The sequence below is a fragment of the Glossina fuscipes genome, unplaced genomic scaffold (assembly GCF_014805625.2).
Source record: "Glossina fuscipes isolate IAEA_lab_2018 unplaced genomic scaffold, Yale_Gfus_2 2, whole genome shotgun sequence".
Classification (NCBI taxonomy): domain Eukaryota; kingdom Metazoa; phylum Arthropoda; class Insecta; order Diptera; family Glossinidae; genus Glossina; species Glossina fuscipes.
The window spans coordinates 35,056,552-35,071,305 of record NW_023998416.1 but is presented as its reverse complement, the minus strand read 5'-3'; the positions used below and the strand labels follow the sequence as shown (position 1 = coordinate 35,071,305).

At 34.9% G+C, this 14,754-nt stretch overlaps 3 protein-coding genes across 4 annotated transcripts; 1 reads left to right on the top strand and 2 right to left on the bottom strand.

Annotated features, from left to right (window-relative positions):
• The first annotated feature begins 4,464 nt into the window (after window positions 1-4,464).
• Window positions 4,465-9,616, top strand: LOC119633859 (zinc finger protein 43). The gene is made up of 6 exons (XM_038027652.1): window positions 4,465-4,741; window positions 5,534-6,144; window positions 6,209-6,416; window positions 6,477-7,261; window positions 7,318-8,343; window positions 8,408-9,616. Exons 1-6 carry the CDS (start codon window positions 4,738-4,740, stop codon window positions 8,855-8,857), a joined length of 3,084 nt encoding a protein of 1,027 aa, XP_037883580.1. The 5' UTR covers window positions 4,465-4,737; the 3' UTR covers window positions 8,858-9,616.
• A 660-nt stretch (window positions 9,617-10,276) lies between these two features.
• LOC119633296 (methionine aminopeptidase 2B) lies at window positions 10,277-12,132 on the bottom strand. Its single transcript, XM_038026782.1, has 3 exons — window positions 11,854-12,132; window positions 10,947-11,795; window positions 10,277-10,894 (listed from the first exon to the last, which is right to left on the bottom strand). The coding sequence occupies exons 1-3, from the start codon at window positions 12,005-12,007 to the stop codon at window positions 10,467-10,469; spliced, it is 1,431 nt and encodes a 476-aa protein (XP_037882710.1). The 5' UTR covers window positions 12,008-12,132; the 3' UTR covers window positions 10,277-10,466.
• Window positions 12,133-12,435: 303 nt separating this feature from the next.
• On the bottom strand, window positions 12,436-13,693 carry LOC119633861 (transcription initiation factor TFIID subunit 11). Of its 2 annotated transcripts, none has more exons than XM_038027654.1 (4): window positions 13,325-13,693; window positions 13,087-13,271; window positions 12,918-13,035; window positions 12,436-12,827 (listed from the first exon to the last, which is right to left on the bottom strand). In XM_038027654.1, exons 1-4 carry the CDS (start codon window positions 13,591-13,593, stop codon window positions 12,803-12,805), a joined length of 597 nt encoding a protein of 198 aa, XP_037883582.1. In that variant the 5' UTR covers window positions 13,594-13,693; the 3' UTR covers window positions 12,436-12,802. The 2 variants fall into 2 exon arrangements, with proteins under 2 accessions (XP_037883582.1, XP_037883583.1); XM_038027655.1 differs by having other exon boundaries at window positions 12,918-13,029.
• Window positions 13,694-14,754: the final 1,061 nt, after the last annotated feature.

The following is a 14,754-nucleotide window of genomic DNA, read 5'->3' as shown; positions in this document are numbered from 1 at the left end:
TTGAAAGCGCATAATAGGCAGCGCCCATGCCGGCGTAAGCGAGACAAATGATTCGAACCATGTTAAACGAACCTTTGTTTGCTTGAGATATTAGGATAATTCTTTCTTTCATAATTTTCTAATTCGTTTCTGGAGGGAAGCAGTATCTATCAGAATCAATTTGTAAATTTTTGGGGTCTGAAAGGCGAAAAATAAACATCTTGAGGAAGAACAGTTATTTAGGAATAGCTCACCAGTTACTAATTTTTTCATCATCATCATTGAAAAGACGTTCTTTAAATGCTGCGAATAAAGCTAGACCGTATTTAGACCAGCAACGAGCAAAGTGGCAACGCGCCGGGTTGTATGTAGGCACTTCCCTAAAAGAATCATAGCACCCTTCGTCAGCTTTCAAACCAATACGATCTTTGATAAAATTTAAAACTGACTGACAGAGATAGGGATACGTTCTGAAGAAAAATATTAGGCTCAGACGACAAAATCTAATTATAATATGGGTATGTCATATACGAATGACATTCCGCAAATAGCAAAACATGAGCACCACTACTACTACTATATTACCTGGCACCATTTTCCACACCACCCTTGAGGTACCATGATAGGCGTATTGCCAATTGTTTTGAATGGCTGGCTCCCCTTTAGACCTACACCATTATAAACTTAACTTAAAATCACTGTTGTTGTGCTGGTATCTGCAAAAGAAAAATATTGTGGTTACTGAATTTTGTATATAAAGATGACCGCAAACTTACAATTTGGCCAATAGAGTTATCGCAATCTGCTGAAGCGATGCATGGAGGCGTATGCTTGCTTTTTAATCTGAAATAAAATAAAAAAATAAATAAGTAAGTATAAATGCAAACTTACCTTTGGCATGCAGCGAATCTTCATCGATATGAGGCAATGAGTGGAGAGTTCGACTTCATTCTTTTCTTATCTAAAATAGACGAAACAAATAAGTAATATATAAATATACATGTATAATATCATAATTGCCTTTACTCCCATTTGCCGTCTCAAGGTTTTCAATTCTGCCTTTAGCCGCCGATTTTCGTCCATCAGCGCCGCCTGCGCTGACGTTGATTAAATACTGGATCGTATAATGTAATGACAGGGCTTTCTACACTAGGCGTATTAGCCCCGTCAGTCCTATCGGTCAGTTCTATTTCCCCCTCCACCTCACCGTCAGTGTCAGTGTCGTTTATCATCATTTTCGCAATTAATGTGTATATAGCTTTAACTCTGTATATTCCTCGTGGAGCTTTAACAAAATTAATGATGTCGCAAAAAATGCAATAACGCAATGTAAATTCATTTGCTTTCCATTTCAACAATTTGTATAAAACTAAAGTAATTTACTTAATTTCTTGCCAAAGTCTTCTTATAACTATTCTAATCAATTATAAGGCAAATTTTCCTTTACAACCATAAATCTATGAAGTAATTATTATTTTTTTGTTTGTATATTGAGTTGAGCTGGATCAAGCCAATAAATTTATATCCAGATAATAAACAGCAGTAATTATTGGCAAGAAATGTATATAAAACAAAACAAAAAAATGCAGCCGTGATAGTTAAAGTCGATTATCAGGAAGCTAGTAAGAAGAACTTCCTTATGCTCTGTAACAGCATCTCATGATGAATATTGCGACTGGAAAGTTTATTGCTGGTGTTTTTTGCAGCAATACATCGCTCAATTGGCCACAAATATTGTGCTTCGAAGTCGATGTATACGCCTCTCGTGAATTCACCCATGACTTTTTGCTCTTGGGATCGTCTCCGTAGACCAAATACGCCACAGAAAACTGCTCTTTTTTTGCCTGGCAAGCGATAACACCGCGAGATTCAAACGGTTCAAAATGGCATTTTCAGTCAATTCGTGTGGTACCCATTTTCCCTCATTTTAGATCTTTCCCATTGAATGCAAACGTTTAGAAACAATTGATTCATCACCTGTTAAGCTGTTCGGAAGTTCTTTAAGAACTTGAACTGGATTTTAGTCCAATAAGTCATGCAGTTCGTTATCCTCGTACTTTTTGGTCCTGCAGAACTCTCTTTGTCTTTCATCAAATTCACCACAGTTAAACCATTGAAAGCAAAACCGACAGTTGGGATATAATCGGGCATCACCATAAGCTTCTAAAAGAGTTTAATGGGCTTCGACAGCAGATTTCTTCACATCAACCAACAAAAGTAAAGAAAGAAAATATTACTTACAACAATAAATGTCACTGATCAAAACAGATGCAAGCACCAAAATATGGTTATAGTTCAAATTTAAAGTCGTTTAAGAATTCAAAGCGCCAGAGATTCGCCCAATTCTAAAAAAATATTATAGCTTCGTCATCATGTAAAGGTACCCAATAAAAAAACTGCCAAGGGCACCATTCCTCCCTAATTGTAACCCATCTCTATATTTCCATTGGGATCAAGGAAAAACTTCGTAGCGGTTTCCCCAATAGGCGTCTCCAGATTCGTGTGTCATTAATAAAACTAACTCCATTAAAGGATTTTATAACGTCTGCGAAATGTAACTGCAATAAGGCGATGAAAAATTAGAAAGCTTTAGTGTCAAAGTTCGATGCTCCCATTGCGTTGGCCATGAGTACCACCTTCTCAAATTGCTTATGCAGAAATCTCAAGACATGCGGTGGTAGTATAGTATAATGGCTTCACCAGATAGCTGGCTGAAGATTGTTGAAATAGCTTCACGGAATCAAAAATTAAAGACGAAAATATGAAAGAAAAATCAGTGTTTCTTTGAGGTATTTGCATTCCCTTCTATATTCTGGACGCAGCTCGTAGACGTTTTTTAAGTTCATATTCTTAATCGATCAAGAAGTGTTTGTGCCAAAATTCAGCTTGTTATCTTCTTTTCTGTCACTGTAGTGATTCCACAAAAAAATAAAGGTCAAAATGAAATGAATAACGGCGTAAATGGATATATGTTGTCTGTATCAAGAGAACTAAAGCATATAAAGAAAAGTTTTTAATGGCTACTTTAAAAATCTTCTCATGTAAAAATGAAAGTTAAAATGACCATATTGAGACACGCGGTAGTTCCAGTGTTAAAATATACAAAAATTTGTTTGAATATCTGTGGAAAACGCCTTGAACTTCTGTTTTGATCTATTCTTAGTACTTCTTAAAACTTCCACTACTTAAAATTTCTCTCTCTAAATCGTAAGCTACGCTAGGAATCATCAAATAAATAAAACTGCAAGTGTTTAAAAATCCGCATCATCTGAAAATCATATTAAGTTGTGGGCTGTAGCATACCTATATTCAAAAAATTAAAACACCATTTACAAGACGTGTATTGCGACTACTTATGAAATGGAAGGTAAATTATTTGGATATCTGCCAATGAAAATAACTGACATCGTTTTCGTAAACAAGTGGGATAAAGTAATTAATATATTGATCCAAACGTAGAAAGACTTTTACATTTAAATCGAGAGGCTTTAACCAAGCGAAAAGTTAGGCAAGAGATGCTCTCTGAAGTTCGTAACAAAAATCAGGCCAATGTTTTCACTGGTCGCCGAGAAGTGTTTATCTATTTTCATCTTAAAAAGGTTGAATTTTTCAATGCATCTTTACTTTTCTGGTCAAATGCGAACGATCAGGTGTCATCAATGCGTAAAATGCCTAAAATTAGACCGCCATAATTTTTATTATCAAATTAAACAAAGCCGTCGCTAAATTCCCTGTTGAAAGGCAAAGCACAGAGTCGCCTATAATAAATAAATGGTTAAATGCCCAACTAACAACTTAAATGGTAACCGCTGTTGTATGTCCAAATTTAACAGACAAAACACATTCAACTCTGTTAAAATGCAAAGCCGTCGGCAAAAACGCATTCAACTCTTTTAATAGCAGTATTAGTATCTAATATATTTTTATTTTTTATTAATAAATGTATGTTTTCATGTAAAATTTCTTAATTTCTTCAATTTTACAATATTTTTTATTAATAAATGCATGTTTTCATATAAAATTTCTTAATTTCTTCAATTTTACAATATCTTTTATTAATAAATTTATGTTTTCATATAAAATTTCTTAATTTCGTCAGTCGTGTTCTCTGACGTTCGGATAAACGAATCGAAAAAATGTAGGCCATGCCATATAATTTTTTATCCCTTTCAATTGTTGTTACAAAAATATACATACGCATAAACTGTTAAAGAATTTATTATGAAGAGAATTTAAAATTTCTTTTTTTTATTAATGCGGTATGCAATTTTAATTAAATTAAAAAATAAAATACTATTTGCCGCAAAAGTCAATTCCGTAACAAGCATATGCTGAAAAGTGGCGATTCTTTCTATTTTTTTCTCTCTCTTGCATACACCAGTAAAAGAAGATTTTATAATGAAAATGCTAGCAATCTTTGCGATGGAAAATAACAATTTTTTGTCATCGATAACTTTCAAGGCGATAATTCCCACTTTTACCCTCATTTTGAACAAGCAAGACATACGATTTTTCAAGGTGTAGACAAAAAGTAAAAGATATAAAAAATTTTTTAATGTGTAGAAAAAACAGTGAAAGAAATCTTTATAAAGAATTTTAATAGTTTCAGTAAATAATTTTTTACAGTGCTATTTGTTTACATTTTCTTGCGCATATAATTTGGATGAAAAAGGACAGTTGAGGAAATCCTAATTGTGGAAACACGCCAATGAGGAAATTAAATTTCTATGCCTTCTATGCTGCTTAACTTTGCATATAATGAGTAAGTAGGAATGTTTTACTTGCTAGTTAAGCTTAAATTCTATTTTGCGAAATGTGTAAGCTTGGTTGTTAAATATTTACAAAACATGTAAAATAAAACGAATCTTTTAGAATGTTAATAAACTATCCACAAACTTTTCTACAAAATGCCGCTAATAATATAGGAGACACCAAAGACACCAATCAATGTAAAATTTTTAGTAATTTCAATTAAAGAATTTGAAATTTGTACAATATTGTTGCAGAATTTGGGTTAATCTCAGTGCTTGATAAATTATGCATTGTTACGCGATTCAACATACGCTTCATGACCATAAAAAAAATCGCCAAGCCAAAGTTGAAAATTGGGGTAAATTTTGGGAGGAAATTCGTTCCAAATAGCGACTTGAAAGCAAGCTTTCATTTGAGCCTTTACACCGTAACAAGTGCTAATTTAGAATAAATTTACCAAATTTGGACCCCATATGATCGCTTCCTTACTGTAAAAAGTAAGCATTTATAAGGTAACAAGGCATGATTTTGGATATTTGGGGATCGAAAGAAGTTTGCATTAGATGAAGAAGCTCAGGATATTTAAAGATAGATTTTGCCTAAATATAATAATTTTATTGTTCTCTTTTGAGATATTCAAGAACCATTCAAACATCTTCAGCTGAGTGTCGTTAAAAAAAAGTTAAAAAATGTTACAGAAAAAATAAAACGGTTAAAGAATATATCTCTCCGATTTCGTCAAAGAAAAGTTTAACCTTATTTTAGTCTTAAAGTAAACATGATGGTACTCGTTTTCTTCTAGGCAATTCCACACTTATCAACGGATCCAATGTCACCGGAAATCAACCAGTGCTAGTGAAACTCTCCACTGGTGATGGGGTCCCAAAACTTTTTTGTCCCATTTGCAATAAAGCTCTGACCTCCCTAAATGGTTATGTGAAACATGTAAAAAAACATGAATCTCCTGGTGGCTTTTTTTGTCGCTATTGTGAAGCACGTTTTTGCACGGATGAAGACTTGAAGAGACATCGTGATACAATTCATGTGACGATTGCATGTCGCCTCTGCAAAAATACAACGTTTACTAATGAAGAGGAATATCGAATTCACATACGCGATGTACATAAAGGCGTTGATCGCGAGTTATTCAAGTGCGACAAATGTGGGGCTGAATATAAGACAATTGACCCATATCGGCGACATATATCTACTGAATGTGGTACCAAAAAACCTTATAAATGTGAGCAATGCGCAATGACGTTCGTAACTAAATATAATCTGAAACAGCATATAGAATTTCATACCGGCGAGTTGAAATATTGTTGCAGTTATTGTGGTAAAAATTTCTATCAGAAGGGCCGTTTAGTAGAGCATGAAAGGTCACATACAGGGGAGAAGCCTTATAAATGTGATGTAAGTTAAAAAGCGTAAAACAATCTCCAAAATCTGTCGTAATTCTATCAACTTTTGCATCAAGGTTTGTGGCAAATGTTTTTCGCATCGTGAAAGTTTAGTTACTCATTCAACAGTACACACCGGCATTCGTTTGGTAGAATGCAGGTGCTGTCAATCCCGTTTCTCATGTTATTCTAATCTCATAAAACACAGACGCACTCGTCCTGACACTTGTGGCCTTCCCGACTACGACCCACCAAAAAATCGTGTTCGCAAATTCACTTCAAGAAGTAAGCTATATATTTAAATGTACTTTGTATTTAGTTACTTCCTACGCTTGTTCTTCACAGTTCCTGCGACACTTAATCCCACCTCAGAAATAAAAGTTAGCAATGTTAATAAAATTATTAAGCCCGACGATCAAGAAAAAATTGCTTCGCAAAAAAAAGAAAATGACTGTAAATCCAAATCTAAAGTCGTCGGTGGAAGCCGTAAGGAAGGCTTAAGCAAAAAAGTTACCAGAAAAACAAAGCTTAGCGGTGATACTGAAAATATGGAGTCCTCAGATATTACCGAAGAAGAAGACAATAAAACGGACAAACTAAAAAAATCATTAAGATCCAAATCAAAAAAACCTTACACCCTTAATCTAAAGTGTTCTGATCATGATGACAATAACGATGATGATGATTCGGTAAATTTTGAGCCTGATGAAAACGACGTGGACGAAGATAATGGAGACTTTAAGCTACCCGCTTCCACAACAAATAAAGCTGAAATTAAAAAAGAAACCTTAGAAGAGGACCTTAGCAACAAAATAACGCTGCAAATTCAACCTTTTGAAGATTTTGAGTATTCAACGTTAACTACAGACAACGCGAATGTTAAGTCAGAAGATGAGGAGGAGAAAAACAGAATGTTAGAGTGCTTAAACTTTTTCAGTGAATGTGATTACCCGGTACTAGACGATGATGTTCCTTTAAGGAATTACCAGAAAAAAAAGGTACCTTTTAAATATCAGCTGGCCGAAAATGTTATAGATGATATTTTAGAAGAAACTGAACTAATATTGATTAAAGATGAAGACAGTCATCAAACTACAACCTTTGAAGAAGATATATTGGAAGTCAAGCCAGTAAGTAAAATTATAAATCAATCTTTCTAAATTATTAAAGAAGTTTTGAATTGTAGGCCATTTCGAGCTCTGAAACGCACTCTTGCAAAGTCCTTTTAGAAGATGTTACCAAGTACTTTCCTCAACTTAAAGGGAACAACACGGTGAAATTATCTCGCAGCGCATTTAAAGCAGGGCCTAAATGTAAAAAATTGGAAAAGTCCATAAAGTCAACTTCCATTACAAGCAAATACAAAACAAAAGGGATACGCCGAGGTAGCCACATTTCTTTAAAAAACGATATCAATGAAAAGGAGCAGAAAAGAAAGACGTTCCGCCTGTCAAAAATATCCCAGAAAGAGCTCAAGGAACGTCTTAAAATGGCAAAAAAACAAGAGAAAAGTTGGCAATGTTTGCATTGCATTAAAATCTATTACATGCGCAAGCCCTATGAAAAACATTTACGGGATGACCACAAACGATCTGAGGAAGAAATACGAGAAATATTTAAATCTGAAGATTCAGGCTTATGCAATGAGGATGTCTTCAAGTGCCATATATGCGATAAAATTTATTTAATGGAGAAGCGTTTAGTCGATCACATTGAAAAGCATGGCGCCGATGGTAATTTAATACACAAATGCCCCTGCTTTTGTAGTTTGTACTTTGCAACCCGTGAAGAAGCTATTAAACATGCGCACGAGGTTCATAAGGATTTATTGTGGTGTGGGATTTGTCAAAAATTTATGACCGGTTGTGATGCTTTAAAATCTCATAACGCTCGCGTACACGGCCAGACCACAAAGGAAGCTCAAATCAACAGTAAAAGAAATTTTGTATGCGATAAATGTGGGAGAAAATTTTTAGGTCGCACTCAGCTAACGGATCACGTACGTTCGGATTGCGGCCGTCTACCAATATATCAGTGTCAAGAATGCGGTAAATGTCTTACCACAGCTGGGATTTTAAAAACCCATATGTTGCTACATAAAGCAGATCGGCCGTATCAGTGCGATCAATGTGGCAAAACGTTTAAAATAAAGGCCCAATATAAGGCGCACCTTAAATACCGACATTCGAATGAAAAGCACTTCAAGTGTCACGTAGGTTGATTTTCCTCACAAAATAGGGAAGAGTAATTGTTTGGCATTTTTCATCTTTTTATAGCTTTGCCCTAAAGCGTATCCTTACCGTGAAAGTTTGCTAACTCATATGACGGTGCATACGGGGATTAAACGTTTTCTCTGCAACGGTTGTGGAAAGCGCTTTACTTGTGTGTCGAATTTGCAAGCGCACCGCAAGGTTCAAGCAGACACCTGCGGCCTGTTACCATTAAATGCAAAGGCTACTCAATACATGGGCGTCCAAAAGGGTAATTTGCTAATGGGAGCGAAACCGGAAGCTGGCCTAGATTACATAGAAACTAATACTTTAGTCGCGAAAGATGTGCTAAATCAAGATCAACCAATGGCTCAGGAACTAAATAATGGACCATCGGATAGTTCCTTACCGTTGGCGACGGCTCCTTTACATTATGCTCATTCAGCCCCACCAGCATTAATAATGCCCACTTTAATAATCCAGGATTCTCATCAGTCGTGGAGCAACTACAACTAGAGAAGAGAGTACGGTTTGTCATACATTTTTATGATAAATCGTAATAACTATATATTGTAACAAGAATGAAATTCAAATCAGAGTATCTTTTATTCACAACCCTTGGTTGGAAAAAAATATTGAAGCATTTGAATAGTAATATGTGTATTTAAAGTTCGCCCTAAGACCCCTTAAAACCCCTTTTTTTATATATTTTGCAATTCAAATTACTTGCACCTCCTTCAAATTAATTTTCTTTTCCCAAATATATTATTAACAATTCGCCATAATTATTTTTGGTTAGGTATTTAAATATAAATATTCTAGTATTATAATTTCGCTAAAAATGTAACATTCTTAGACTTTTTCGACTTAAATAAAAAAGACAAATTCAATGCCTATTTTTGTCCGTGGTAAAGACCAAGAGAAATGTGTATTGTTTCCGATACTTCGTTAAAGCAACTCCAACAAGTTATCTTTTCGTTCACACTAATTTATTTTTTAATGTGTAATGGGTCGTTCGTCCTCATTACTTCGCCAAGTAGTCTTTCCAGGAAAGGCACTAACTGGATAGTGATCGAAATGTTGTCAAACCAAACTGTTAAAATTTTGAAATGACTTGGATGATTACATAAAACATACACCCTTATTTTCAACGCATAGAAATTTAACAATTTTCATCATTTGTGAAGCCTGCATACGAACAAATAGACATAATACACAACCACAGATAAAATAAATTCACGCTGACCTACAATAAGGTTTATGTGACCCACAAATATTTCATATCTATTTTTCAGTTTCTATTTTTGTTTTTTTTTATTTGTGGCCTACTATGTTAATGATTTGTTGTAAAAAAATGAGAATTCCTAAAATTCGAATTGAAACTGAAAAAATAAACGTATTTTAAAATTCAAAAAGAGTGTTTTATTCGCAAGTATCAATGCTCATATCGGCTCATGTGCTTTTATATTTTGCCATCATTCATAGATATCATTCATATGGAGAAAAATAAATAAATAATGTACATTCAAGTAAAACTTATTAAGATGCAAGAGATGTAGATTACGTTCTTTTCACAAAATTCTGGAGCATCGCCGCAGAGTTGTACATAACTCGGCTTAAGTTTCAGACTACACAGTTAAGCAGAGTATATTGATTTGTCCTCGAACAGGGGGCAATGTTCATAATACACTTGTAGCGAAAGCAATACTAAGGCGATGGTTTTAACTTCCTTTTCAGCCCTCGTGAATGCTTAGCTAAATCTATTAATTTATCTATGCGTTGGAGAATTTTGGCGAGTGCACATTTCATATTAAGCCTCGAACCCATCCGTAACGGCATTCTTTGTATTAGAAGAAATTACTTTTAGTCGCTTGTTTCCTCTTCCCACCCAAAAAAAATAAAATTAATATTCCGATTATTGAAACTGTCTCATTGTTTCTATTGTATTTCAGTTGCAAGTTTATTTGATGTATTTTCCGAATATGATTTTCTGCTTTTTGCTAATCCAAAGGACACGATTCGCCTCGGGAAAGCTTTCCAATTTTATTATAAAAAAAAAAAAATTTATACATATGTAATAATAAAAATAAAAACAAATTGAAGAAACGAAGCCAACCAACTGTTACTAGTAATCGTCGCCGCGAGAGACAATCTCCTTACAGGTTGGACGCAGCATAATTGTGTGTTCGTACTGGGCCGTATAACAGCCTTTGATGTCACACAGGGGAGGATAGGCCTCCACTACGCCTTTATCGCACAAATCTTTTAGAGCCATTTGATATTTAGTAGCTCCAGCACGATCTAACCAGCGTTTACAAAATGCTAAAGTACTGAAATGCTTATTTATAGTTGCTAACAACTGCTTGGAAGATTGCAAACGTAACGGTACAAAAGGAGCATCATATACTTTCATATAATGCGAGCAATCCATATCGTCATGGACTAAACCTCGACCGGTAGAGCCAAATGTTTCTATAGCATAAAATTCATTTTCTTCCATGCGAGTGGACTCGCCGCCCTTAACAATCGGCACAGTTTTGCCAGAATGAATGCCTAGAGGAACAAACAATTAGCCTAAGTAATCTAAATTTCTTTTTAAACTTACGGTAAGGGCCTATGGAATGTCCGTTCAAATTCCTTATAGCTTTCACTTGATAAGTCTTGCCATCCAATTCTACTTCATACGATTCCATGACTTCTTGTATGGCCGCACCAATATCGCAAAAGCGTACATCAATTCCCGCTTCTCTAATGCCGGTATTGGTAGCATCCTTTACCGCCTCCAACAACTTATCGTATTTATTGTTAAAGGTCAAAGTGAACGCACAATCTATAATTCGACCCTTGATGTGGGTACCAAAATCGATTTTGCACACATCATCATACTGCAAAACAGTCGTATCACCAGCGTTCGGTGTATAATGTGCTGCACAATGATTCAAGGAACAGCCAGTCGGAAAGGCCAAGCCGGCTTCCAAACCATTCTCACCAATCAGACGACGTGCAGTATTTTCTAATTCTTCGCATATTTGAATCATAGTCATTCCAGGCTTTATAAATTGTTGCATATACTGACGTGTCTGACGATGAGCTTCAGCTCCATGACGTAGCTCTTGATAGATATCAGTATGCATACGATCCAGAGTGCGCTTTTCTTCCGAACTAAAACGGTCTTTAGCTTTGCGGTCATCAGCCAAATCTTTGGGTATTGGATGGGTCATAATTTCGCCTTCTGGGAAATTACCATCCGGGAACAGTTCACTTACCGGTATCGAAGGAGGTTCGGTTTGAACTTTCTTAGCGCTTTTCGATTTATTTTTATTTTTCTTTTTTTGATTAATTGATTTTTTTTCAGTTTCTACAGAACCATTCACTATTGATTCTTCCATTCCCACAGCCACTTCCACTCTATTTTCATCTTCAGCTACCATTGCCTTTTTTGCAGCAGCTTCAGCTATGAAGATAAATCACTAAAATATGTTTTGATTAGTTTTAGTTCATTCAATAATCACCTTGACGCAATTTCTTATTATTGGGCTTGGGCTTTTTTTGCTTTTTGGTGTCTGCAGCGTTCACCGAAGTTGCTTCAGGAATCTTCGCTTCTGGATTCTCCATATCTATAGAATTCTCACTTTCACTAAATTTCGTTTTTACAATACCCGACATTCTAATATTTCAGGCAGTTTAGAAGATCTTTAATGAAATTTTAATAACTCAAAGACCTATAAATTTTCACTAAAAAATGTGAAAAATCTGACTGAATTCTGTTAAAAAAAAAAGCACGAGTTGAAAGGCAATGTCATTATAGAGTTGTCATGTTTAATTAAATAAAATACGAAACATGGGGATGCCCAAAAATTTGAATATACAATTCCTATTGTGCCTTTAGAGAATAGGCGTATATATGTTCTCAATAATTTGTAAAAATTACAACAATGTGAGAATAGGCGTATATATTTGTTTACACTTCTCAATAATTGAACATCTATTTGTATAATCTATGGTGCCTTTAAAGAATAAGCGTATAAAGTATGGTGCCTTTAGAGAATAAGCGTATGAAATTTGAAAATATAGCAGATATCAATTTATTTGACTTGGACATTTTTCTAAGTTTGGGCGAGTCTTTCCCTGGTACGTGCAGGGGGGAGAGAGCCTTTGAAGCAAGCTATTATTGGGTTGTCCGGACTAGATTGACAGCAAAGTCAGCTACTATGTCATCTATAGTTGGGTCATCTGGTCCCCATATTGGTTCAGAAGAATACGTAATTTTTTTATGGAAAATTTCACCTATATACTAGGCGCAATAGGGCTTCATTTATAAAATTTTCCATTTTTTTTACTCTTCAGAAAGGAAGAACTAACAATCGAACAAGTTATTTTTCGTTATTAACTTGACCTCTTATTGGTATTAAACTTGGGACTCAAAATATCGATTTTGTCTCTTGCTATCTCTTGAGAGTTTCAAGGCGATCGAAGTGAATTTTCTCTGTAAGAAACGTTAAGTGCAAATGAATAAATAAAAAGATTATTGTTTCATATTTATGGTCGTCATATATATTAGTTTAAACGATAATACGGTTTTTGAAATTTGCCTATCGGCATTCGCTGACGTTGCCTTAAACGTCGCACAGCTTCACGAAGATATTTTGGTTGTAAAGCGCCAGCATCGCCCATCTCCTCCATAACGTCTAAAGCTAAATAAAATTGCCAATGAATTAAAGTCGTTTGGTGCTTTTTTTACAAACCTTCTTCCACAACTTCTCCCACGAAAACTTTAGCAATTCCCGACATCGCTATGACAACATTTTGTGACACCGAACAGCCAGTTATTGTCTGCATTAGACGTTTAACTGCGGCTTTGGGAAACGCGGAACGTCTGTACATTTCATACCGATCCAGTTGCTCTTCAGTAAAGTTGGACACCAAAACTCTGTAAAATATATTATGGTTAGGAGCAAAAAGTGTATTTTTAATGTCTCCTACTGCATTTTTTCTCTTTCTTCCTCTTCCATCTCTTTTTTGGTTTTAAGCTTTTTCCCGGGCGGCTCTTCACTTTCAGGTTTGCTTTCAGGTTTTTTACTTTTTACATCATCTTTGATTTCCTCTAAGTCACTTTTGGATTCTTCCAGTTCTCTATCTTTGTCTGAATCTTCTTGAAGTTTACTGCTGTTGCTATTATTTGCGTCATTTATATCAAAAAAATTGTAATCCACATCATCTGATTTTTGTGTTGGAAATAATATATCGTCCATTTCCTAGATATTTTTTGGTGCAATTGTCTTTATTTGATTGTTTGTGTTCTGTGCTTTGTAAGTTTTGTTTAGAATTTTTAATTCTCTCACGTTCCTTGTCTATCTCTTCTTCTCTTTATTATTTTGGTTGCAAGCTATACTTTTGGTTGTTTTTGTTAAAAATAGGAAAATAAACGTAAACAAAACATTGATGAACAAATATTGCCACCTGAACAACTAATTGTCTTTAAGATTTATATTGGCGTGTAAATAACAAATTGTCACTAAATATGATATGAAATTAAACATTGTTAAACGTTGACAAGAAGAGCAATAACGTGAAATATCGTTCCTTTTCATAAATTAATATGGACGAGTAAAATATACAAGTAAATGGCGAGGATCGATTGTAATTTAATATGTTGCACGACAGTTATTGGATCATAAGAAGAAGTAAGGACGTTTACACATCGAGTAATACCGCCATTCACTCATTGTAATGATAATACATTAAAAGTTACACATTATTTTCATGCAGAGACCTACTTTTCATTGGTATCCAAAAAATAGACCTACGTGATCCCAGTTTAATAAGGTTGATTTCTTTGTCAATTTATTATTATGAAAGAATTTTCATCACGAAATATTAAAAATGTATCCTCTTTTCTGTATAAAGATTTAGGTTTCGTAGGGGCGGTTATATGGGCGAGGGTTCAAAAAATTGCCTCAGCCGAATGAAATTTGATACACCAGCTTAGAATGTGAAAATACTATTACAGGCGTATATTTGTCGAGAAATTTTAAAGATTGCAAATTTTGTTCCACACAACGACTTTAAAATAGAGCGTTATACGGGGAGTGTTCGAAAAAGTGTACCGATCCAAACAATTTTCAAGAGCGTTCGTCCTTGGACCAAAGCATGTCGGTGTATAGAATTTGATCGAAATATTTATAAAATTGCGGCCTGGAGCTTGAACACAAATTGACGTGGAAAGACAGCGGACGGATAGGCAGGCGTGGTGGGTCTATCTTAAGTCCTTCTGCGTGTTATATTCGTACGTACGAACACCACAAGTGATGTAGAGTATTAAAATGCGTACTTTTTCGGCAGTTAAAAACTCTCTGCTCCTTACTGCGAGCCTATAATCTACCGTTGCCGGATTTATTCAGTCCATCTTACTC

Bases quoted from the DNA above. Each gene is read 5' to 3' on its own strand.
- LOC119633296 (XM_038026782.1), bottom strand. From the start codon at position 12,007: ATGTCGGGTATTGTAAAAACGAAATTTAGTGAAAGTGAGAATTCTATA. The intron at 11,796-11,853 runs GTGATTATTGAA...TTATCTTCATAG, and splicing joins TAATAAGAAATTGCGTCAAG to CTGAAGCTGCTGCAAAAAAG. The intron at 10,895-10,946 runs GTAAGTTTAAAA...TTGTTCCTCTAG, and splicing joins ACATTCCATAGGCCCTTACC to GCATTCATTCTGGCAAAACT.
- LOC119633861 (XM_038027654.1), bottom strand. From the start codon at position 13,593: ATGGACGATATATTATTTCCAACACAAAAATCAGATGATGTGGATTAC. The intron at 13,036-13,086 runs GTTTGTAAAAAA...AATTTTATTTAG, and splicing joins GGGAGAAGTTGTGGAAGAAG to CTTTAGACGTTATGGAGGAG. The intron at 12,828-12,917 runs GTATTATCGTTT...CGTTTCTTACAG, and splicing joins ATAGGCAAATTTCAAAAACC to AGAAAATTCACTTCGATCGC.
- LOC119633859 (XM_038027652.1), top strand. The intron at 6,145-6,208 runs GTAAGTTAAAAA...TTTTGCATCAAG, and splicing joins AGAAGCCTTATAAATGTGAT to GTTTGTGGCAAATGTTTTTC. The intron at 6,417-6,476 runs GTAAGCTATATA...TGTTCTTCACAG, and splicing joins TCGCAAATTCACTTCAAGAA to TTCCTGCGACACTTAATCCC.